Source organism: Triplophysa dalaica, chromosome 1, assembly GCF_015846415.1.
Source record: "Triplophysa dalaica isolate WHDGS20190420 chromosome 1, ASM1584641v1, whole genome shotgun sequence".
Taxonomy (NCBI): domain Eukaryota; kingdom Metazoa; phylum Chordata; class Actinopteri; order Cypriniformes; family Nemacheilidae; genus Triplophysa; species Triplophysa dalaica.
Genome location: NC_079542.1, coordinates 19,885,548 through 19,911,348, shown reverse-complemented (window position 1 = coordinate 19,911,348; position 25,801 = coordinate 19,885,548). Strand labels below are relative to the sequence as shown.

The 25,801-nt window shown below is 38.8% G+C and overlaps 1 protein-coding gene across 1 annotated transcript; it reads right to left on the bottom strand.

The window, feature by feature from the left end:
• Positions 1–1,037: 1,037 nt before the first annotated feature.
• kif18a (kinesin family member 18A) lies at positions 1,038–25,801 on the bottom strand. Its single transcript, XM_056758272.1, has 18 exons — positions 25,666–25,801; positions 24,574–24,928; positions 23,797–23,954; positions 23,485–23,589; positions 23,283–23,393; positions 22,616–22,813; positions 18,205–18,381; positions 17,974–18,048; positions 17,495–17,595; positions 16,074–16,236; positions 13,073–13,237; positions 10,739–10,860; positions 10,301–10,536; positions 7,701–7,760; positions 3,396–3,756; positions 3,184–3,273; positions 2,934–3,049; positions 1,038–2,436 (listed from the first exon to the last, which is right to left on the bottom strand). The coding sequence occupies exons 2-18, from the start codon at positions 24,890–24,892 to the stop codon at positions 2,297–2,299; spliced, it is 2,697 nt and encodes an 898-aa protein (XP_056614250.1). The 5' UTR covers positions 24,893–24,928; positions 25,666–25,801; the 3' UTR covers positions 1,038–2,296.

The following is a 25,801-nucleotide window of genomic DNA, read 5'->3' as shown; positions in this document are numbered from 1 at the left end:
ACAATGTGTTACTGATAGCTTCATTACTGTTATGTTATGTTATTCCATCCACCTTTCCTCCATCTCCCCTGGTGCGTTGTGTGAATTACAGTCATAACTTCTGGTAAAACGTAAACAATATTTACACATTTCATCATGCACTCCAGGATACAAATGCTCCAAATACTCAGAGGAGATGTTGTCTGTTAAATAAAGGTTGCTTATATCTGGTTAAACCTTACCACCATTCTAACACACAGCCAGACATGTGTGTTCATTTACAACACTATGAATTTCTTTGGCGAGTTGTCCAAATGAAGGCATATTAACTTGTGATAAAACTTACTATTTAGGATTTTTTATATACAATTCATTGCTGTGAAATATGCGAAACCTGACAAAGTTCTTTGAAAATCGTTCTTAGAGCACAGAATGTTTATTACATGTATTAATTTAGCAGATGCTTTCTTTGGAACATGAATGAACAATTATGAATGATTTAAACACAAATGATAAATGCCACAAAAGCACAATGCTGTTTAAAAATGTATCAAACCATAACGGCAGAATCTTTACTTGTTTTACAGGCTTCAAATTTCTGATTTGCACTTAAGTGATTATAGAAAATATGTGGCTAATATTATGCAGTGTGCTCCGATTAATTAAGTTATCGCAAATCTTTAATCTAAAATATTATTACTTTCCAAAACTGCTTTTTAGGATTCTACATTAGAAAGATGAAGTTTCTCCGTTCTGTGGAAGTCAGCAACATTTACATGAAAAACAATGACATTTGATTATAATTTCATTACCTACTGGAAAGCCAAACCAAGTGCGTTTTTTTTTTTGAAGCTACCTCAAGAGTTTTATAGATGCCATGAGCCTGTAGGCAATGTTACATAATTATCTGTTAATAATGGTCTCATTAACAAAATTAATTACAGTTAATTCTTTATGCATGACATTAGGCAAGCTATTCATTGCGCACCAGTCTCCAAAACCTAAAGTATTTCTGAAACTGTTCTGTTTAAAAAAGAATTTAATAGAAAAAAGACAAACATTAAAAATTTTTTTTCAAAAATGAAATTACATCCATGGATATCAAAAATCTGAAATGATTTTGACACTAATACGATTTCCATTCATTAACATACTGCAAAACATTTTGTGTTCACAGATGTCTGCATACAGGTTTGGAACAACATGTGACTGACTTTTTAAATAATATTATTGTCATTTTGTGGTCTCTTCCAGGAATTAGAGCATTAAGCAAGCCATACTCCTAGTGGGAGGTTCAATTTTCTTTTTGTTCAGACAGATGGCATGGCATACAGAAAACAGACCAAGATGGATCTTAAACTGGTCTCCAAAATTCTTTAATTTTTCAGTTGGATTAACCTCAATTCAGCAAGATGGCTGAAAGACTGAAGAACGACATTATCAATTGACAACGCTGGGACATCATTGACTACCACAGTAGAAAAAAAAGTAAATCAAATGTGTTTTACAACTGATCCTAAATTCCTTAAAATATCTAATTTTGTGGTCAACACAACAACAAAAAAGATTCAAGAGTTTCTTCTACTATGTTAGTCAATGATGTCCCAGAAATGTTAGTTGCTAACATTCCAAATTTCTTATATGTTCATCAGAACAAAGAAATGTATACATGTTTGTTTGGAACAACTAGAGGGCCAGTAATTCGTGACAGAATTTTCATTTTGGGCTGGAGTATCCCTTTAATCTTGAATATCCCTATAACTGTGAATTTACTAAATAATTCATTTTTTTACCCAAATCAATTTTTAAACTTTAATTTATTCACCTCCTTTTATACTTACAACATTATAATTTAAGATTTTTTTTGCTGTAAATGTATTGCCTGTATAAGTTCAGTAAACAGGTGGAATGCATTAAACAATGCTTACAAATCAGTTTAGATTAAAAAAAAGCTTTGCTAGATTTTTTAAAAACATCAAACACAACGGACCTGGTTTCATCTTTAAATTGAGATATTTTAATTAAAACAATTCAAAAAGGGGAAAAACTACTCACTCAGTAGTAACAATAAAACCAAGTTACTACACTCTAACATCAGTAGAAATACAATACTTTGATGTGTGCTTCAAGGTAGGCTGAATTAGTTTTCTATGCACACACATATTTTTTTTTAAAATTAACATAAAAAATTCCAACATCCTAGAAATATTGAAGGTTGAAATTGTTTTTGTTCTTGTTCCCCAGACCCTTGATTGAGCATTTTCTACAGCGCATTTAATAAGAAGAGAGCTGTGCCTTTATCAGCAGTGGATATCTCTCACATCCTCTTGGTGACTTTTTTAAAGAGTGCCATGGGCCCCATTGAGCCCGATTTGGGCTTGCGCTGGCCAAGCTGATGGAGGTTTCCTTCAGACACGCTCCGTACTACTATTCGGCTTGGCTCATTCTCAGAAGAAACTAGATTTGAGGGAAGAGAAATTGAATAAAGTGTTTAAGATCAGTAGTTTCAATAAGTATTTAAACAATTGTTTATTGTACATTTTAGACTTTCTTTTATATTATTTTTGAATTGTATTTTCAGTTTAGTACATTTTTTACTATATCAGGAACTGTTTTTTCGGGCATTTCCTGATATACATTTATATGAATTCTTTTACATTTCAGGCTGCTAAATGAAGTATGGAACAGGCAAATTCAGGGAAGTTACGGCATTCTATTATTAAGGAGAAGGTAAGTATTAGAGAACCACTGGGAGAAGAAGATTGTGTGCTTCTGGCTGTGAGCCTGACATCATTTCACAGCTGTCAGCCGGCCCCCTCATTACACTATTAGAATACTTTACCAAACATAATGGATTATGTGAGGACTTCATAAATGGAATATAATACAGAGACGCTTATGTTCCGCATCCAAGATACAAATGGTAGTACGGAGAGCGATGCGGTCGTACTAACCTCCAAAACGTCGGATTCGTAGTGGTTTAGATGCCTCGCAGGGATCTCTCTTTATACGCTTGGGTGCGGCGGCCACGGCTACAGCTTGAGAATGGTCCTCTTTCCCACCGTTGGAACTGGTGCACGCAAACACACACCAAGTGAGATTTTGGCAAATACCAAGAGTGCGAAATATCAATGAGCCATGATCTAAATGGCTCCTTTTAATGCCCCAGTGAACACACATCCCCCGATAAACACACACACATACCAGAATTTGCGCTTGCCCTTAGCAGCTGAGGTCAGGGCCATGTAAGAAGGTTTGGATTGTCGCAGGTCTAAAAGCGATGGAATTTCAAACCTAGGAAGATGTTTTTGGATAATTATTCAAGCCAGGCGAGACAAGTCTACTTGGTTTACATTATTAAATACAATTATGGTGTGTAGTTGGGTCAAGCCTACCATCAATACCGATTTTGATACCTTTTAGCCGACTCATTCCCATTGTTAGCTCGTAGTGCCTGGAGCGTCGTGTGCCCGGGTTGCTCAGGTGATAGGATCACAGTGACATCAGTGGCACTGGCGGTATTTGTGTCCTCGGTATGACCGATTTCGAATGTCGAGTTCGGATCAAAGGTGCTGGAGGTGTGTGGCTGGCCCAGAGGAGTGAACTGTAGTGGGAACATGCCCTCCTCTCTTAATACTTCCTGAAGCGCAGGTGGGTAATGGGACGGCACAGGAACGGCTCCGCCCTCATCTGGGTTTGCAGGAGATACAGATAGCTTCCTCCGGATGCGTTTTTTAGGACATTCATCCTCTGGTTCCTGCGGTTGAGGGCTACAACCTGAGAGAGTAAGAACAAGTTCAACTATATATGAAGATCAACGCGTTCTTGTTTAGCAGCAGAGAACTTTAAAATGTAATGGCCGAACATTGCTCAACCAGTGGCGTGAGGCTGGACTGTTTGTCTGACCAAATGTCAGATAACGTGTTTAAAGACATGTTCAGAAAACAAAATTTGTTCCCCCATTTGGTACCACTATAAGCACATAACTTACACTATTTGTCTTTAAATGAGGCATAATATAATATTGCTGTTTTGTCATCCGATTTGTCAGGCACATTTCCAGGTCTAAACCTGGACATATAGAATGAACACAAACACAACAAATTCCCATCACTGATGCATATGCGCACGCATTCATTACTCCTACAAGAGTGAATAATTTAGTCCCGCTCATCACGTGCCCTTCTGAGTGCACATCAAGAGCTTTACTAAAGAGCAGCGTCTTTGCTTCGACAGCCAGTACTTGTGCGCTTGTGCAAGTGGGTGTATGTGGGTGGGAAGGGAAAGGGAGGCTCCAGGAAGCTGTCGGAGGGGTCTGACGTTGGATATTGAGTGGCGGAATATGCTGGAGCACGTTGCAGTCTGGCCGCACACTGACTCACACAATGCAGACGAGCTAGAAAGAGAGAAAGAGAGAGAAAGAGAGACCGCGGCTGCATCTGAAGTGTTCTTGACCAACTGCGATGCTTCAGAGCTCCTGCTGGTCAAAGTGTTGACACACAGCCATCTCTCTTTCACTCTGAGTCAGTGCTGATTCTCAGAAATCTGGATTGCATGGGAGAGAACCTGACATCCTGTTAATGACTAACTTTTAACAGCAAAAGAAAGTTTGAGAAGTAAACAAATCACTCATTGACGTCCTCTCTATTAAGAAAACACCAGCTCAAAAACACCAAAAACAATCTAACTTTACAGAAGGTGTGACGCTGATCAGGTGACAATGCGAAATAGAGCTTGAGCGGTAGACAGTGATGTATGGCCCAGAGCGGAGGCAGAGGAATAGATGCAATCAGTAATTGCCGGCAGAGTGCTCTGGATGGCATATTTTTGGCTGTAAGGATTAAAACATGCATGAGGCGCTATTTCTGGAGGAAGCCACTGCGGATTAGGGTCGCCTGGCTCCCGCCTCTCTCTTACGCTCATCCCTCGCTCTCTTTTTATTGCAGAATCGTCCACGGCCAATCCAGGAGCGTTTCACACTATATGTGATGGCTCCCCCTCCCTGTGCCGAGGAGTCATTTTATGAATGAAATTCAGAAGGGCGGAGGGTCGGCACTAGGGTAACGGGCTAGATGTGGATGACGAGGTTAGACAGACAATGGAGCGATACAGAGAGAAAAATCGAATTGAAAATAGACAAAGTGGTAAGGACGGGTAGAGAAATTAATAAATGAAATTGTACACAAACACAAAAGCTAAAGCACAAAGCAAAAATGGTGATGAGCGGAGGAGAAAAACAAACTCCAGGGTCAGGTGTGACACACTGAAAGCCAGCATACTCGTGCACGGTGACACGTGACCACTCCTGCGTCTCTCCCCTCTTCCATCACTATTTTCACTCTCTCGCTCCATCTATCCATCGAACACTTGAGCACGAGTGCAGAGACGATAGCGTCATGACGCGCGTCGTTGGTGGGGTTGGGGAGGAGACTCATTCATAACCCTTTCTTTGAATCTCTGTATCTCTCAGTTTCACCATACAGGGCTTCGTCTCTATTGTCTCTAGGAAGAGAACTGGGAACACGGTGTGTGTTGTGAACTGAACGCAGCTCAATTCTGCAATGTTCTGAACTTTTTAAGCGGTCATATGGCGTAAATACTTGTTTTTCTTTGTCTTTGGTTTGTTATAAGTTGCCCGTGCATGTATTAGACACCTAAAATTGAAAAAAGAAAGTATTGTAACAAAAGATGCATTCTATCTAAAAGCGAATGCTTACCCAGACCTGCCTGAAACGCCTCGTGTAACCACAACCCCACAAATGTACGTCATTTCGTTGTATGACTTGACTAAGACTCAAAATGTAAACGCAAGTAATGTAGGCGTACCTTGCTTTTCAGAGTGATGAACTTTGTAAAAAATCTCCGTTTCAGAGAGGCGGGGCAAAGAGGCGATAACATGCACGGTATGTGGAAAATACAGTTTTTTTTAACCTTAGATCGTGTATAGACATTGCATTTCATCTAAAACAAGCGTTAGCTGTGTCATATGACTCCTTTAAGCCAGTTCAAAAACGATTCAAAATAACTTTCTTTAATGAAAACTGATATATAAAATCAAGTGTCGTTTTTTTGAAGTAAGCAAGACATTTAAATCTCAAAATGTGGGTGCAGGATTTCAATGCGGCGACAAACTCTGATCCTATTCAAATAATGGGACAGTCCTCCAGAATGGTTATGCAGACAAAGTCATCTGTAGAAAACTAAAGAACTTGCATGCATCCAAATGGTCAAATCATAATTATTTTACAAACAAAGCAGAAAACGGACTTAGGACTTTCTGGTTAAAAACTAATATTTCTCTCTAAAATGCAATGCTGCAAACCTCACAAACTCTGACAAATCAAGCAACTGCTTCTTCCTCAGAATATCCCTCTGTAGCAGCCTGGGAACTAGTAAACCCAACATCTTTTCCCCAGCAGTCTAATAAAACTCTGCGCACCATTTATAAATGCAACATGGCTCAGGGGGTGCGTGAAGGCGTGCCGTCGCTACACATCACCTGACTGATGCCTGTGCACGTTTACAAAACACGCTTGCTTTTATAGGCCAGTAAACAAATCATTATTCATCATCAGTAAGCACCATTTCTAAACAGATTGTTTCTCCGCCAATAAAAAACAAGAAATGAAGTCATGTTTTACTATGTCCTGACCTGGTCAAATCCCATATGGTGTTTAAAATGAATCATTAAAATTTAAACAAGCAGTGGACGGGGGAAAAAATAATACAAATCAAAAGAAACATCCCAAGCTTCATCAAAAATGAGAAATTATACACACAGGAAACTTGTTTCTCTAACAAATACAATGTGCAACCAGGCAACTCATTGAGAATATCCCCATAATGCTACAGATGAAGAAGTTGAAAGTATTTTTAACAGTACTCGTCTTTGTTTTCTCTTTTTCTTCCTCAAGCAGGTCTCAGAATTTTCCTGAAATGTGTATTTCCCACAGCGTGTCTCAATCAAATGAGGAACACCTGTTCTGCAGCAAATATCATTACTCTCCATTTACTGAGCAATAACTCACTTTTCCCAAAGCTTTCCCCTCTTCCCTATCCCCTTTTTCTCACCCTTCCACTCCCTCTATCCTGTAAAATGTGTTTGTGTTTCATTCTGTGAACACAGGGTCTGTTCCTGAGCTATCCCGTCAATACTGTTGTTGCCGTTCTGTAAGAATTACCAATATAATTGTGGTAGCGAAACTCAATTCTATCCTGTTATATCCTTCAGGCACTAATATGATTTAGCTTTTAACAATTTTTATTTTGAAGCCTGCAGGTTAATGTTACACAGGTTCCAACTGCTTAAAAACACTGAAAGGAGACGGTTTGTTTCTCTGTGTTATTGATTTACAATCAAGCCTTTAATATAAAAAATATCTTTAATATAATTGTGTCGTTTTTATTTTCCTTTTAAAATGGAAACAAAAAACGACTGGGTATGAAATGTGCCATATTTATTATTTATGACTATGCCTTACAAGCTAGCCTAAAAGGGGACTATTGTAAACAAAGATTTTTGAAACCTAAAAGTCCAACCCATTACATTTGTACAAAATAAGCATCGCTCTAACATGTTAACAGCACAGTCCACCTGTAAAAGAACACACACACAGGCGCATGCATTGCCTGTCAGTTTGAGCAATGACACAGACTTGGGCAGCTGGATTGATGACAGAAGCTGAGTATGTTGAAGCAGAGGGAGCCAGAGATGAGTTTACCTTTAGATGAGTTTGCGAGTCTGAGACGCTGGGAGCTTCGGCGTGTGCGTTTCTCTGCACCTGAATGACGAGAACGCATTGTTATTTATTTGCCCTGTTCTAATCTACTCAGGCCAATATATACATCGCACAGGAAGTAAACATGTGTTAATCAAGGCACATACATCTGTCAACACTCACACAATGCAGATCACATTACAATGGCGCTGAAACAGCAAGTCAAGGCAGCGACACGGCATAAAAGCTTTATGATTAGGCCGCTGTTTAACTCTCCAGGTACGTTTAAGTAAAAAACCCTGCAGGGGTTTAGAAGATCTCAATCTTCAAACATCTAAAAACACTATTTGGGATTATTTCTTATCTTTAAACCAAAAAGTTTTCAAATAATACAACCTATTCTGTTTTCATGTTGTTCTATGCAAGTGAATAAAGAAAAATACATCATTCAAACTAAGATAAAAAAATGACACAACATTCTCATGATACCTTTCATTTAAATATTAATGAATTTTAACAAAGGTGTTCATTTCCAAGAGTAAATACGCTAATGTAATCCACTACTAAACGGCTGAACTAAGACACAGGAAACTGCAAACAGCTCCAATAATGAATAAAACAATAACATTGCAAATACAAATCTGAGTATACTTGACATAACACAAGAGCATGCAGTCAGGCTGCGAAGAGCTTGTACACACGCGCTGTCAGTCTCATGCAAATAGCCCTCTGTTACGCAGTCACTTCTACTTCATAATAATAATAATACTTCTAATTTCTATAGTGCCTTTCCAGAGCTCCAGAACACTTGACAATATTGACATTATACAAAGAAGCACTAGAGTCAGTGCTCCACACTGTAACAGCGATAACAGTTTATACTGCACTAGGGTACTGATATCACAGAATCCGTTCTTCATGCAAGTTTTTCATCGTTAGTCGTTTGCATTCTTGAACCCAATCAAGAGTGTAAACAAATCAGACATTAATGATGTCACTGGAGTAATTTTGAGCTAAAATCAGTCTTATTTTTAAACGCATCCATGGGCTGCGTGACACCAATGCCTCCTGATGTTTGCCAGTTGCCAATCTGTCACAATACTGATGAGAGTGACAACAGAACTGTTCATCTGTTTTTTATATATTCTAAATGTTGACATTTTGCAAATGCTGTTGACAATTTTTATTGTCTGATTATATTAAATCAAACAACTACACTGACGGGAAAGAGAAAAAACTACTCTCGGCTGGTAAACTTTATGTTTATGTTCCGTTTATGAAGAGCATGTTTAATCTAAAGTTAAACTTAGAAAAAACTGTAGCTGAAAACCTTGAACTGTTATTTCATTTTTGATCTATTGTTTTATTTAATTCTACAATTAAATGTATTTATTGGCTCTTTATTTTGATTTGATCAATATATTGATCAATTTTCTTTTTTAAATTAATTTGAATTCAAAATGTCTAACTTCTTAAATAAAGGAAATAAATTTAATAAATATTATATAGTGTTTCTGTTGTTGTATAAAAATAGGTTTTGAGAGCCACACGAATTTCCAAAGTTATAACTATTTATAGTGGCAGCAATAAAAATGTATTCTGTATTACAGGCAATGGTGTCACAATGGCTGCATACGACTGAATGTTTGCTGAATATAAGTTTTTGTTTACATATTATATTTTGGTATACTGTGTATATATAAATACACACATTTATTATATGAAGAAAAACTATTATTCTGCAAATGATTAATCGGGAGTTAAGCTGCGGGCATACTTTCCGCGTCTGTCTCGCGCACAAATGTCCAAGTTCAACACATGCGCTATACAAATGAGTATGTGTGCTCTACCAGACTGTCAGAGGGCATCACTGAGTAGCATCATTTTCAGCCACACTGCAAATAAATGATTGAGTAAGTGTTTTTGCCATTGCAAACGATCTGAATAAAATAGCAAGAACAACAACCAAACAGTATGTCCACAAAGGATATGCTTTAAGGTTCCTGTTCTTCGTTTCAGCGTGTTGGTTTTGTATTGTTCTTCTTGGACAACGACACACTGTACACTTTCTGTGTGAGTATTGACCCCTAGTGGCCTAGGGCTCTTTTTCCACGCATGCCCTTGTTGTACGCGAGGCGTTCGTGCATTCTCAAAAAATGGGCTGCACGCGGACAGGGTGTGCGGACTACCTTCTGATGAAGAAAACTGCATCATTCGGACGGACCATACTCTTCGCATAATCGTTATGCAGCCCTATACGGTTTTGACAATTGTTGTGCTATTAATACTGTGATTATTGTTTCATACTACACACGGTAATATTGTAAAAAAGAAATCTGTCACTATCCAGCTGACACTTCAAAGGACTAGGTTGTCATTTTGCACCCATTTAATATTTCAACCCAATAAAACAATAAATAAATTCTAGTTAAACTAGACATTGCAATAATATTCTCATTAATATTTCTGTTGCCCATAATAACTGTGAAGTTAAAGTTTGATTTTGTGACAGTCCTATTTACTGCAAAACAGCGCTTTGTTGGGAACAGAATTAAGGAAACATTTTCAGCATTTAATGTGTAGTTTGACTTTACGCCACTCACTGCACGGCGTGTTCTGGTGAGAAACGAGGTGCGAGAAAGACAGGATGGGCTGTAGATGAGTGCTTCCTGTGCCACCATCTTTCCTCTCTGGTCTCTCCTGGTCTGCCCAGACCACACCCCTTTCTCTGTTCACCAGGCGCTCAAGCTCCTCCCTCTCGGCATCGTCTGTGGTGATGCTCGCGGCCTTCAACGCCAGGTGCTGTCGGCAGCAGGTGGACAGCAGGGCATTTACCAACCTGACAGGACAGGTGAAAGAACAAAAGTGATCTAGTTGAATGATACTGATGGAGGTATTTACATTGGAAATTTCAAATTCATCTGAATAATACGAAGAACTGTCTACAAAAAAATGCCCCAGTGCATTTAAAAAGGTGCAAACGCATTCATTCTGGGTGACTAAGCCTGCCTCATGAACCCTATAAGAGTGTTGACTCATACTTGTGTGTGTGAGCGTTTTCCTGGTCTTGCACACCGATGAGGTGGTTTGTGTGCTTGATGCGTTGCTGAAGGTCGCTGATCTGCACCTGCAGCTGATGGCACTGTAGTTCTCGTTTCAGCTCCTGCATGCAGAAAGACATCTTAACACAATGAAGACAGTGACTCTAGCCCCTTGATATAAATCAAAAAAAGGTTGGCCTCCACTAAACAAAAGGCTTACTCGTAAAATCTTCCTGGCTGTGTTAAGATGAAACGGCATATAAAATGTAACAATTCTTCATATTTCTTTGACAACACTTAAATCTTAAAAATGTGTTATTAAATAGAGAATTTCCAAATTAGCTTTTGTTATAATTTGTATGATCTAATGTGCCTATATTTTCAAGTTCTATTTTGATGTCAGTACATCAACATTTTTGAATGATATTTTTTGCAAATGTTAATTTGCGAAACATTGTAATGCTAAATATGGCTACTAAGGTTTGACAAATTGAAGCATCAAATTTCACAGAGTTGCACTATTAGAGGTTTCATATATTTGATTGTGATCCCTGTGAAGACAATAAATTCAGAAAGAATCTGTTGTCGGCTATATGATTGACTCAAACCGGCCTGCTGGGGCGAATACCATCCCAATAAATGAACAGAAACAGTTTTCCAGCAGTCTCTTAAGACTGCTTCTTAAGAGTCCAACCTGACAATCATATTAGCAGTAGAATCCATCAACACAAAAGTAGGGCTGCTCGACCTCACTTCATCTATTAGATGACACATTTTAATACAACGTCATCTCCAGGAACGAGACTGGCATGGATTTGTAGGTGAAGAAGAGAACGATGAGATTAAACCATCTCCTCTATGCGCTATAATGAGCAAAGGCAAAGGAGGCGAGATGCTACAAAATGATGAAACGGCTCAGATGTTGTTTTTAGTCTAGCTCCTTGTTTTCTTTGTGTCTCACTAAAAATGCACCTTCTGAGGAGCCTTCTACCCCCTCTTGACGCAAGAAAACGCAAAACAGCAGAGCACAGAACATTTGACGGGCGTGTGCGTCACTACTCCGTTCTACTTCCAGGAAAAGAAAAAAAAACAGGAGAGGAAAAATGAGAGTGAGAAAAGAGGTGTGGATTAAGGCAAGCAGCTGTAGGGAGTGACGACGAACAAGAATTGATTTTCCTTTATTAAGACATCCTCTGGTGGGCAAATGGAGAGATGAAGTGAAAGAAGGGGCGAGTGAGAGACAGAGATATTCAGTGTTTATCGAAGGGCCACAATTAGACAGCTCAAATAATAATTTACGAAAACATCAATATAATTTTTTTGCCCATTCATGGATGAATGAATCACCACCAACAGCAGGACCACCGAACTGTGCGCATGCTCGCGAAATTTCTCGGCGCAATATAACCGTCAAGTTAAAAACATACACTCAGTGCATCAAAACATTGAGGCACAATTTATGCCAGCTATTTCAATACAAAGATAAAAGTATTCCTCTTTAAGTTGAGCTGGCGGTCATTACAGATGGGCTCAAACAAGTGCTTCAGAAGAGCTCTGCTGTCTAGGGCCTCAGAGGAGTAAGCCCGCATCAGACTTCACAACACTACAGGCTGGCACCCTAGTGCTTCACGGCCTGGCTGAAAAACATGAAAACATTCTAAATGAAGTTCAGAAATGGATAACAAGCCACATTACAAAAAAAAGAAGAAATGATTCAGATTTGGATTATAGAGTTTTCTAATTAAAATCATTATCCTTAACTATTCTGTAATTGCCAGTGTGGAGGGCTCACAGCATGGCCACGTCAAAACCAAACAACAGTGAACTGAATGATAATGCGGTTGACTTCCTGTGTAACGTCTGTTCCAGGGAGACGCTAGTGCAATGTCGCACGCAGTTGTGAATGTGAAGGTAAAAAAAAACCTACATATATCCAAGGGTTCCATCACTTTCTGACTAATAAATGACAGTTCCGTGACCTTTCCAGTTGTTTGTGATTACTAGAATTTTGAAGTTAGCTAATGAATCATTCATACTGACTGGTATACTAGGGTCAGTTGTGGTCTAGTGGTAAGAGAGTTCGACTCGTAGCCAGAAGGTCGCTGGTTCAATTCTCAGTGCCACCAGCAAATGACTGAAGTGCTCTTGAGCAAGGCACCTTACCCCTGTTTGCTATGAGGTGATAGCTGCCCACTGCACCCTACGTTTAAGTCGCTTTGGATAAAAGCGTCTGCCAAATGAATACATGTAAATGTATACGAAATGTATAGGGAAAAAGTTTTTCATGAAATGTTTTACAGCAGGATAAAACTAAACTCTTGACCCAGCACTAACCTCGGGGGACTGTCCTTCATGTCCCAGCAACTTCATTTCGTTCTCGATGCGGTGAAGCCATCCCTCGTTTTCCTGAAAGCGCTTTTCACTCTCCAGCAAACGATTTTCCAGGTGCTCCTGTTGAGACTTCAGGGAGGCTAGCTTACGCTCGTACTTACAAGTGGCCTGAAACGTACAAAAACACAGCATGGCTGAAATCTCTTTTCTGTGAAAGAGTGTTTTACACCCACAGGATCTGCACACTTTTAACCAATGAATTTAAAGCATACGTTTTTTGTCCTTCTGTTTTTTATTAAAAAATAATGAACAAATTCGGATCAATTAGATTCAGAATAACTTGTAAAAGGAATAGTTCACCCAAAAGTGAAAAACCCTTCTTTATTTACTCACCTTGGAAGCAGAACTTCACCCTTAAATCAAAACATCCCCATGTTTTACTCGCCCTCAAGGCATCCTAACTGAATATGGTTTTCTTCTTGAAAAATAATGCAGTCGGAGTTATGATACCACGTATCATTTTTCTTCCAAGCCGTAGAATGGGAGAGAATTGGTGCTTAATTTTTGAAGCTCCAAAAAGAGCATCCATCAATCAAACAACTGCTCGACACGGCTCGGTGGTCTTAACAAAGGTCAGCACTATTAACGTTGATGTCTAGCTTCCGTCATCTTTTGGATGCTGGTGAACAAGAGGCTTGTTTTTCCGGCAGTTCTTTGACCGATGGATGCACTTTTTGGAGCTTCAAAAAGTCAAAAACCCATTCACTACCATCCAACGCTTGGAAGTAAAATAATACGTGTTATTGTAACACCGACTGCATTATTCTTCAAGCAGAAAACCATATTCAGTTCCAAATGTGTATCATTTGTTTTGTTCTGATGAACACCGAAAGATATTTGGAATAATGCTTATAACCAAACAGATATGACTCCCATAGAAGGATTTTTTTCCTTTTTCTGTTTAACACAAAAGACGACATTTTGAAGAATGTAGGAAAGCGAAGAGTTCTGGGGCACTTTTGACTACCATTGTTTTTTCCTACTATGGTAGTCAATGTGTGTTTTATTAATAAAAATGACGTTCAAATTTATGAAAATATCGAGCGAGTCACTTCACGAAACGTCAACATGTAGCCAAGAGCCGCTTTTTGGAATTATGTGCTTTAGGAACTCTTAGAACGGCGGACCCCATATGCTCCCATTATATGAAGCAGAGAGGGCTGCGGATTTACCAAACAATCTTCTTTATGGTTCTACTCAAGACAAAATGTCACCTACATCTCGGTTGGCCTGAAGGTGTGTAAATAAACGGCAAATTGGTATTTTTTGCTGAACTATCCCTTTAATGAATTTTTCCTGATTCTATGCTAGTCAATGATCCCAAGAACTGTTTGGAGACAGAAAATGATGACAGAATATACATTTTTGGTTGAACTATCCCTTCAATAATTGAGACCAAAGAAACTGCTGAGAATGGTTCACTCACAAATCTCCAGTTTAGTTATTATAGTTAAACTTGAGAGCAAAGATTTCCATACAAAGTTTTTGAAAAGATTATTTTTGACCAGATTGAAGATAATATTTCTAAATGTAATATTTTATATGAATTTCAGTCTGGCTTTAGGAGGATGCATTCCACTGAGACAACTATTGTGCATTTGACAGATTACATAAAGAAAGAATTGGATAAAGGCAAAATAAGTGGGATGGTGTTACTAGATTTACAGAAGGCTTTTGATACAGTTGACCATAAAATGTTGCTTTCAAAAATAAATGCTATGGGATTTGATTCTAAAGCACGTACATGGATTAAGTCCTATCTTTCAAATAGGTGTCAAATGGTCGATTTAAATGGAGTGTTTTCAAATTGTCCATCTCTTGTGGAGTACCACAAGGGAGCGTATTGGGACCCTTACGTTTTGTAATGTACATAAATGATCTAAAATTGGCCTTTTCTAGCCACCCTTAATTATATGCTGATGCTGCTACAATAATTGTTACTGATGAGATGAAATAAATAATAGAAAGTGAAATAAGTAGAGAGATTGTGGAAATATCCAACTGTTTTTTCAAAATAAGCTGTTTTTACATTTAGGGAAAACTGAAGCTATTTTATTTGGTTTTGCGGCTAAATTGATAAGAAATAAGGGTTGGAGATTTGACTTTTACTTCTAAACAAGAAGTGCAATATTTAGGATGTACTTTGGACAATAAATTGACAGGGGATAGCATGGCTGTTGTAAATTATTCTAAAGTATGTAATCGAATAAATTCTTAGCAAGACAGGCTGCTTCCTTAGATAAACAAACCTTAAAATTGTTACCTTGTGCATTAGTGTAAGCACATTTTGATTATGTGGCAACGGATTTTAAAAGTGGACAAAAGTTGATGATGGTGTGCAAATTTTTACAGAGAACTGTTCCAAAGTACTTGTATGACTACTATGTTTTAGTAAGAGATGTTCATGGTTTTTCTACAAGGGCAAGGATAAATAATATATACATGTGTCAGTTTAAGAGTTTAATGGGGAAGAATTCATTTTTGTATTCTAGCGCTGTTGCTTGGAATGAATTGCCTGATTATTTAAAACAAATTCAAGAAGAAGGTCCTTTTAGAAGAGATGTTAAGAAATGGCTTTGAGATGTTTTTAGAAGTTATTATGTGATATGCTGATGTGTGTTGTTTGATTTCATTCCCATTATGAACTGCTCGTCCATCTATTTTGGAATACCGAGGACCACAATGGAAACAATGGCTTTTTTGTGTATTTTATCCTCAACAGTTTTTTTTAAATGTGCATGAATTGGCCTTTTGGGCTTGGTTGTACTTAATATAATTTTTATTGTCAAAAAATAAAAATACCTACAGAAAATTATATTCATTATACACAGATCTCCAGGCTGAGATTTAATTGTATTTTAATGTTTTTAAGTCCAGCACAAAGCATCTACAGCAGTTTGTATTTCAAATTATTGCATGTATGTGTATGATTTGGTGGCGTTACCCTCTCGGCCCTGTTTTCGGGGAAGAAGATCAGGCTCTGCTGGTGCCACTGCTCCCTGTGTCTCATGGTCAGCCTGCTTTCATACAAGTGCTTTTCAATGTCCAACTGCTCTTTACGGACCAGCTGACGTGCTGCAAACACGCTACACAGGGACTCTGACATTCTACAAAAAAGACAGAAGCATGTAGTTATTCAATCATAGTCCCTATTTAATGGATGGCATCATCTCCTTGCATATAAACAGACATCATAGAGTTTTGGCCCCGTACACACTCAGTCAGCAGGATCTGAAAGCCTTCTGATTAGTTCTAATCATGACTTACAAAATAGTTCAAAACATTGAATGAACCTGAAAAGATCACATGTATGGAAACATGCACATCACACAAAACAGCGTCTCAGTAAGCTGTCTAGGAACATAGCCAAAGCAAACTTTATTGCATCTTTTCTCTTCTGTATAACATCATTAAACGCTAAGGGGCATTGCACTTCTATTCAAACAAAAATGTCTTCCAGTGAGAGCTTTCTCTGCCGCCGCACACAGCCACTGCATTCGCTGACTCAATGAATGCCGTGATATCACCTGCGCGTGGGCGATATCAGGTATTACTTACAAAAATAAAGAAAATAAATAAACCCACAGAGAGAGTGAGAGTGCAGAAGCTGTGTTCGGGGCCATAATGTTGGTGCAGCAGCCGACACTGCCAGACTCCTGCATTTTTAATGCGGGCGGGAGCGTGCAGCCCCTCCTCGCCACCAAGCATCTCTCTCCCTCTCTCTGCAAGTTGTGAATTCTGATGCCGGTGAATGAAACACGTAGGAGTGAGACTCATTCAGCTTTTTACCCCTCCTCCTTCCCCGCTCTATCCCTCCCACCCTTGCGTTTTTCCCTCTTTCTCGCTTCCCTGTGCCCATCCTTCATCTCTCCCTTCCATCTGTGAAAGTTGTTGCAGTTTTTGCTGATGAGAACCACTGACAATAACCCAGAGAGAACGACACGTTTGGGCCAAGGGTGGGGCTTGGGCTGCATTGTGCAAACTCCAAAACAATTTCTAGTTGAAACATGCAAAAACAACAAAAAAATAAACAACCCTGAAAAATTCAAGAAACAGATGAGAACTTGAAGCACAAGGCTCTGACTCTCGACCGGGCCTGATGAAAAATGCAGAGGTAAGAAGACCTCCACCTGCGATGGTGTCTGGCTTTGTCCTGTGTACTCTTACTTATGAATAATTAAACGTATTCAAAGTTTCAAAGGACAGCGATAAAGAGCCGCACATCACACATGGCATAAAATAAACAATATGTAAACAAATGCAAACAAAGGCCCCAATTTGTAGAATGATGCCTGCACCAAGTTTGCTACACTTAAAGAGCAAACTTAACTGTCTTGTTTGCACACACATACAAAAGGTGCTTACTTCTCAAATTCGGCCTCTCTCTTGACGGGGATTGGATTGAGGGCAGGAACCTCCACCTTCTGGTCTTCATACTCTTTGAGTTTCTGTTTTAACATGATGATCTACAAGGACACACATACACATTCAGCCTTTATCTTACTACACAAAACTGGTGTCATGCAGATTAGACCCATCTCCTATCATGAGAAACAAACCAGATTTACTAACTAAATAGTACCACATAGTGGAAAGGTTATGTCCGATAGGTCTAAGCAAGGTAAAATGTGTACAAAGTTGACGTACATTTTTTCCACCAACAATCAAATCACACACATAGGACTGTGGAATATCTGTTATTATTTACAGTACATATACGCAGTCTTTTAAAACATATAGCACCTTGTTGTCTTATTACTTCTGTATACTTCCTGTTTCAGTCTTCGAACACACCCATAACCAAAGATAAGATTCAAGTTGCAAACCTGTTTCATTTTTATTACCTCTGCTTTCTGCTTTTCGCAGATGATGGCATACTGGCCGATGTGACTGTCCAAGCTCATGACATTACTCTTCAGCTGAAACACAGGGAGATCAAGAGAGGACACAAACAAGACGCATCCGCTGCGGTTACAATCGTATTTCGATTCTGTCGAGATCAACTTGTGCAGTCTTTGGTGATTTAAGGCATGCTGTTGGACTGCTGAAACTGCGTGTATGTGTCTGGGACTTACAGTGGATTTGATCTCCTTGGCGCGGTTGGCATATTTGAGCGTGTTGTGAGTGTCTTCGTAGGAGAAAGAAGACGGGCTGACGTTAGCGATCATCACAGTTCGGCAGTTTCCACCCAGAGAGTCTTTGAGGAGCCGTGTCAGCTTGCTATCTCTGTAAGGAATGTGCGTCTTCTTACACTGAAAACAGAAAAAAACAACAACATAAAATCTAATCCAAAAATATCATGAAAGGACATCTACGAGACAAGGGTAACATGGAAACTAAACGGTTTGCTAGAATTGGGTTAGGCTTGAAATTTCCATTCGGGCCATTTGTCAATTCAAACACTCATTTTACAGCAAAATCCTTAAAAATTTGCAGATTTTAATTGATAAACTGATAAACCTACCAGATCCTAACAATAATTTCAAATTTGTCTCAATTATGAACAACTTCAATAGCTTTGTGCCGCTACATATGTGGTAACAGCCAGTTGGTACACTCTCTTTTATCTCGACGGCCTGTCTGACCTTCGAATAAAAGCATTCACGAACCAAGTGTTTAATGAATCTCAGGATCTGATGACTGGTGTGCATCCACATCACATCAAAGCCAACTTTACACTTGTGATCTGATACCGTTAACATCATTTGACAACACTAACACAAACATAGTATTGTCTGTATATCGGAGTTAGTCCAGCTGATGTCACAAACTATAGCCTACATCTGGACTGTGTGTGTGGTAATGTTTTCATTACAGAACCAAGCAGTGGCCTGCTGGGAACACAGCAAATATCCATGCAAAGGGAAACGAAGAGCGTGTCCCAGTTTCAGTAGATTTTTGGGGTTCTGTCAGAAATTACTGCAGTAATATTAAAAGCAGGAGCAAAAAACTGACTTAGCGGTAAAATACCAGCTTACGTAACAACCCACACAGCACTCGCTATCGCTAGCTATCACTTCTCTGAAGGCGGCATGTTCCCTCTGTTGGCACAACTGCGTTAGCAGTGCGCGTGTGTGTGCGAGTGGCCCGTTTCGGCCCTCCCAAGAGAATGTGGGTAAGGAGAGCCGTCAGTGTGACAGGTTAATTTATGCGGATGGCATGAAAACAATACCCATGAAGCTCTACTGTGGAGGGGCCCAGAGACAGGGCCAAATCTCCTCACCTTACACACACACACACACACACTAGCCAAAACACACCAGAATCAAACGACAACTACAAAAATCACAATAGACACAACAGAAACGTACATAAACAAATAAAACACACTCCTTTGAGGAAATGTAATCCATAGACATTGCCAAAACAAATACAATATGTGTACAGTTTTACAGCAGGCAATGAGCAGGGACCTGGTTTATATTGATATCTAGATCACGTCACTATGATATGATGACTTAAAACTATGATATGGACCTCTTTGGATGATGTTAACAATGCTGGCCCACTTTTGTTGCCAGCGGTTTAGACATTCATGGCTGTGTGTTGAGATATTTTGAGGGGACAGCAAATTTACACAAGCTATACACTCACTACTTTACATTGTAGCAAAGTGCCATTTCTTCAGTGTTGTCACATGAAAAGATATAATAAAATATTTACCAAAAATGTGAGGGGTGTACTCACTTCTGTGAGATACTGTGTATCAGTGGTTCAACTTCTCAACTCTCCACTTTCCTGCCGAGTTTAACCCCAACTCTGATAAAACACCTGAAGAGGCTAATCAGTGACTTCAGGAACAGACGCGTTCAACTAAATGTTGGGCTGCGCAGATTGTTTGGCATATCGTATTAAAGTACAGCAAGACCGATTCAAATGGGTACAGAGCAATCTGCACTGGAATCACTACTGCGGTACTGACATCACATCAGCTTATAGATTTGCGCAGCGCCGCATTAAATTGAATGCATCTATTCCTAAATACGATGATTAGCTTGTTCAGGTGTTTATTTCAGAGTTGGGGCTAAACTCGGCAGGAAAATAGATGCGACTCAACTGTACTAAGTGAGTCAGATGCGAAAGCACTCTTAGACTCTTTCGACATATTTTGGCTGGGGAATTTTTTTCTAGTAAGAAAAATCCTTCATTGCAGGCATAATATTCTACATTACTCTATGATTAAATTGACAACTCATAATTTAATGTATAAAACCAATAAGTAGCAGCACTTACTACACAATCAAACAGATGTACCACACAAAACATTAAATCAAAGAATGTGGTCTAAAAATTAAAAAACTACATTGCTTGTCTGGATTTTTTGCCTGTCCTTCCATTCGAACGATCTAAACTCATGCAATTAGGAGTAATTTGAAGAAATCAGTTTGAAACACACTCGCATTTACTGAAAACTAATGAGATGTAAAAGCTAAGTGTCAGGATTTGAAATGTACACTGAAGCAAATACACACCAAACACCCAATTATAATTAAGGCATGGTTTAGAATGGTTTATGGCACAAAACAAACACTGCGAGGAAAATTTAACAGCCGTTTTCCAAGGCTACGTTCTACATCCGTCAAGAGCTAATAGGATTGGGTGGTAAATTACCCATAAACCTTCTGAGACGGAAAATCTGGATACAATTCCACACAATGTCTCTGATGGAGGTGTAGTGGAGTCTGCACTAATGCATGAGTAAGAGCCTGACACACACACACACACACACACACACAAAAAGCAGCCCTAAGAGAGATAAGCGTACAGAATCCAAGCTAAAAGAGTTGTAAGTATTCCAGAGCTGATAGCGTCAGTCATTGAAACACAGAGCCCTTGGGTTTGTCCCAAAAGCACAAAGTAGAGAGGAAGGGTAATACCATCACAACCAATGGCAGTGCCACAGCACACTATGAACCAAGCTGACCCAGAATGGATAGAGACCAAGAAAGGTTAGACTGAAGAAGGGTAAAATTGATATAACATGTTTGTTTACATCGAAACGAGATGCCAGTGCTTTTTAGAGAAAAGGGAGAAGGTTAGTATCAAAGGACTGTATCAAAATGAGAGATGGAGGCTGTCGGCTCTGTGGATTACAGCTATGCTATATGGAGTATATAAGAGTGCATGCTCTGAATGCCCCGAGTATCAACCATCAAGATCAAGTCCCTCCTAAATGTGTATTTCAACAACACACATATCTGTAAGCTACATTGCTGGTCAAACATGCAAACAAAAAACAATACTTTTAAAGTGAGTAATTACCAAAACTAAATTCTTAACATAACCTTTGCCTAACAAAATGCCTTATATAAAGGGGAAATTCAAGTATAACATACGTGACATTTTTCAGTCAAACCTTGAAATATAAATACTCAGAGAATGTATTTATTACCTTTATGTTGAAATATCTTTTATTTATTTTTATTTATATTTTACTAAACCCCTGAGCCCTGATGATGGAGTCTCAGTCCAGACATCAGAAAAAAATGATCAGGATATTTTTTTAAAGAGAGAAAAATTATTGCGTTATGGATGTGACAAAAAGACACACATTTTTGAGACAACAACATACTTTGTAGAATTTCTGTGAACTAAAAATACAAACCAGAAGAAAATATATCTAGTAAATGAAGAAGGGGTGGCTCTTCATAGCCCCTACATTCTTTTTTCATTTTCGTGTGTGTAAATAATAGAATAAAATTAAACTTTTTTTAAAAGTTTTAAAGTAATTTTCGGTTTTTGGCCAAGTGCATCCTCAATTTTCGGTATCGGTTTCGGCCCACAATTTTCATTTCGGTGAATCCCTAGTTTCTGATTTGGGCATAAGCGAGATATTTTAAAATACACACCCAAATCATAATCCACACCAACAAAAGACATTAGTGTTCTGTTTAGTCTGCTCGTTGTTGATTGTGTTTAACTATAACTGTTGTCAGTATTTTTGTTTGGCAATGGCAGCAGGTATGTGTAAAAATATAAAATAAGAGACTGTATTCTGTCGATTGCGGCACTTCACAACAAGATGTTATTTTAAACTCCTTATGTAGCCAAATCTGTGCTGCTTTGTATTGGCCGCCTCCAGTTTTCCCTTTGTTTGCCTCCAGCTAATGGAGTGACATAAGCATGACGTCGGCCGTAAAGGGGTCTTTATGTACAACACATTCACTGTTTATTGCATTGACTAAATTGTCATTTTTTATACTAATTCAGCAATATCAGCCATTCTAAAACTTTTTCCAGGTTTAGCCACACCCCTCTCTTCAAAACCACATCTTATAATCACACAATTTTCTTACTGGCTAAACACCCGTCTCAGCCAGGTAATTCCAATAAGCATGCCATACTATACAAAAGCACGAAACCCAAATCTGCAGTATCAAAATCACTAAATTTTGTTTAATTTAAAAACAACACAGCTAATTTTCAGCAAGTTCAGGGTAATCAATCATTTAGTCTGTTTTTACATCGCAGGAGGTATAGACCTACTTTGGGGTTGGCAAGAGTGTTGATGACATTCCCAAGGGCGAGAAGAGAGCGGTTGATGTTGGCCCCCTCTCGGAGACGCGCCCCCTTGGCGTTGGTCGCGCTGGCCCTCTCCGAGCCAGCCAGGTCGATTAAACTCATTTTAGCCACACGAACGTTTGGATTAAGACTGGCTGTTTTATCCTGCTGCCTCAAGTAGATCTGAAGGAAAAAGATGGAACAAGAAAGTCATTGAATCAGACTGAATATTTACGTTTTTGGTTATTCTTGGGTTTGAACGGTGCAGTTCACTTTAAAACAACCAGATCAACTGAAAGATGGCTGAGATGCCAAAGCTGTGTTGGTACTAAATGTATAGAGTCTTGAAACAATACAATATGAGAAGCTAAAGAGCTTGATTTACTGAAGAACAACAACAGAAAAATTATCATATAACCTTTCCCAAAATAATCGTAAATACATAAAACACAGCATCTCAATTCTATTCAACTTCAATCACTTATGACCGCTCAGCATGCTCAATATTTTTTTTTAATAGGCTTTAGGTAAATTAGTCGTTCAGGCCCCATGTGGAGCGACTGCTTTACTGAGGCCTTACTGCATCAAAACTACACAGAACCAGATGTGATATTCAAAGAACACAGCATCAAAATGGCCAGAAACCTTTTACCTGGAATACAGCATGGGATCGTGAAGATGTGGCATTCATTTCAGTGGGGTGCTGCGTCCTGTTCTTGTTGCCATAATCAAGAGCTTCAAGGATATGCTCTGCAGATTTGGGCTGTTAAGTAATGAGATGACACACAAACACATGCATCAGACAGAGCAACTCAATGACGCATGATGAAATAACTCAAGTAACACCACCTTACCTGGTGCAGGGTGAGTCCTTGAACCACAACTCCATTGGAAGCATCCTCTCTCACCGCTAACGGGCCTGAGTTAGTTAACAAATCCCGAATCTGCTCATTATAAACCTGTTCGAGTGAGAATGCGGAAACCCAGCTGCTCAGAACACAAAAGACCTGACTTCTCATACTGCTTCATGTGTAATAACGCAAAGCTAATTCAATCCGCACTCCAAACTCTTAATGAAATCATACTGTTTAGAAAAGGACTGAAGGAAATTCAGTTACTTTGTGAATAAATGCACAATGCTGTTTCATGTCTGTGGAAAACCTCACCTCAAGATAAGAAAAGGCTATATCGAAAACTTTGTCTTCCTTGGTCTGGTCCATACGTGCAAACAGTTCCTTCATGGTGAGAAACATCACTCCTGGGGTATCACACGTGCCCAACATTGTATGCGTTTTTCCAGCTCCTGTAGCTCCATAGGCAAACACTGGACAAACACAAGAGAGAAATTCAAGGCGTAAGTACGAGCAGCTCTTCTCCTGCCATGACAACAATAATGTCAGACTTAAAAATAGTCTGAACTCTTGAGAAGTATCAAATAAATTGCATTCCTCTCCATGTTTTCAGTTTGGAGCCATAGCTTAAAGGCCTGAAGAAGCTGCAAACATAGAAGAGAGCTACTTGAACCAACAGCACTCCAACCGGGCAAATCACAAAGCCCTTCAAATTGCCCAGAAAGAGAACCTTTATAAATGACAGTATTTATGCTCGTCTATATCCAAAAAACACAACATCAAAAACCAGAATTAGCAGTTTAAGCAAGTCCATATCCTAACCACATACATAGAAGAGTAAACATAAGTGAACTTACGCATTATTTGAATAATAAAAAGGCCCAGTTTTAAGTAATTATAAGAACAAAATGTGTGAATCTAATACACACAGGGTGCACTGTTTTTTAATTTGCGCTTTTCATGAAATATTGGAATTGTTATACAATATCATCAATATAAACCCAAAATTGACATCAAAAATATTAGTTCATCAATTGCTAATTGGCCTGATGATCACGCAAAGTTTGAATAAGGAGAAAAGCATTGCCTCACCAGTGCAGTTGTAGCCGTTTAGGACACCATCCACTATTGATTTGGTGGTGTTCTCAAAAACCTCCATCTGCGAAGAGTCTTCTCTAAAGACGCTGTCAAACACAAACTTGAGGTCTTTATTGGTTCTCTTCCGCACATCCCTGTTGCATACTCTCTGCCCCCGGAAAAATGTCACTTGCTCCTCTTTGGGATCAAAGATAAGCATGTGGTTGTCAACAACATGGACCACGTTTCTGTAATTGGCACTCTTTTCCTTGTCATTCAAAGGACGGACCCGGACCACCACTTTCACGTGGCTGCACACCTCCACGTCTGGCATTGTCCCGTTTTATTTTGCAAAGTTTTGTTTGTTTACCTGGAGAACATGAGAGAAAATAAACAACACTGATGTCAATCAACAATGATCTCAGACTACAATTACATTTATGCTTTGGCAGAGGCTTTTATCCATAGCATTATACTATACGTTTGTTTCTGAGTATGAAGGCTTGGTGAAGATGCTGCAAACATAGAAGAGAGCTACTTGACTAATACAAATTAAATACAAAAATATGCACAGGTTTAAGTGTAATAAAAACAATGAGTGTTTTATAAAAAAAGCGATTTCTAATTGTGACAAATAGATACGTTTATTTTACAGTCGCTACACAGCACCTTTGTTGAGGGTGCTGTAGTGAATTTACTAGTATCTTTAATGCATACAGTCCACACTGACAAAACGAATAAAGGATATTTTTATTTTACTTATTATAATTGTCTGATAAGCGCTAGCTTGTCAAGACACTTTACTATATAGACTGTACATATAACGTTAATGCTTTCATTGCAAGGCACAACCAAAACCTGCATGCTAAACCGGTGATCATTTCTTTTTCTTGCATTTTACTTATATCCAATGCAGTCTACAATATAAACAATCGCCTCAATCCGTAAGGCTCCGTTGATATGTGTTTCTTACTTTAATACTTTAACCAGTGTTAGAAAATTAGCATTTGGCAGCGTTAAGCTAAGTGCATAAGCTAACTGCCCATCTCTTTTACCTTAATCAAAAAAGCTTAGGTTAACGCTTTAAAATACGTATCGTTCACATACCATTTGATACAACATGTATCCACGACGAATGATTTAACAACCGTACTGAGGTCAAATTGATTTTCAAAGCCTGTGTTGGATCTGATATTAAGCAAAACCAAAACTCAAAGCGCGTAGATTTCAAACACAAGCTGCT

Coding starts and splice junctions, on each gene's coding strand:
- kif18a (XM_056758272.1), bottom strand. CDS start 24,892: ATGCCAGACGTGGAGGTGTGCAGCCACGTGAAAGTGGTGGTCCGGGTC. Junction 13,238..16,073: donor CCGAAAACAGGGCCGAGAGG/GTAACGCCACCA, acceptor TGTACGTTTCAG/GCCACTTGTAAGTACGAGCG. Junction 3,274..3,395: donor GGGAATGAGTCGGCTAAAAG/GTATCAAAATCG, acceptor ACATCTTCCTAG/GTTTGAAATTCCATCGCTTT.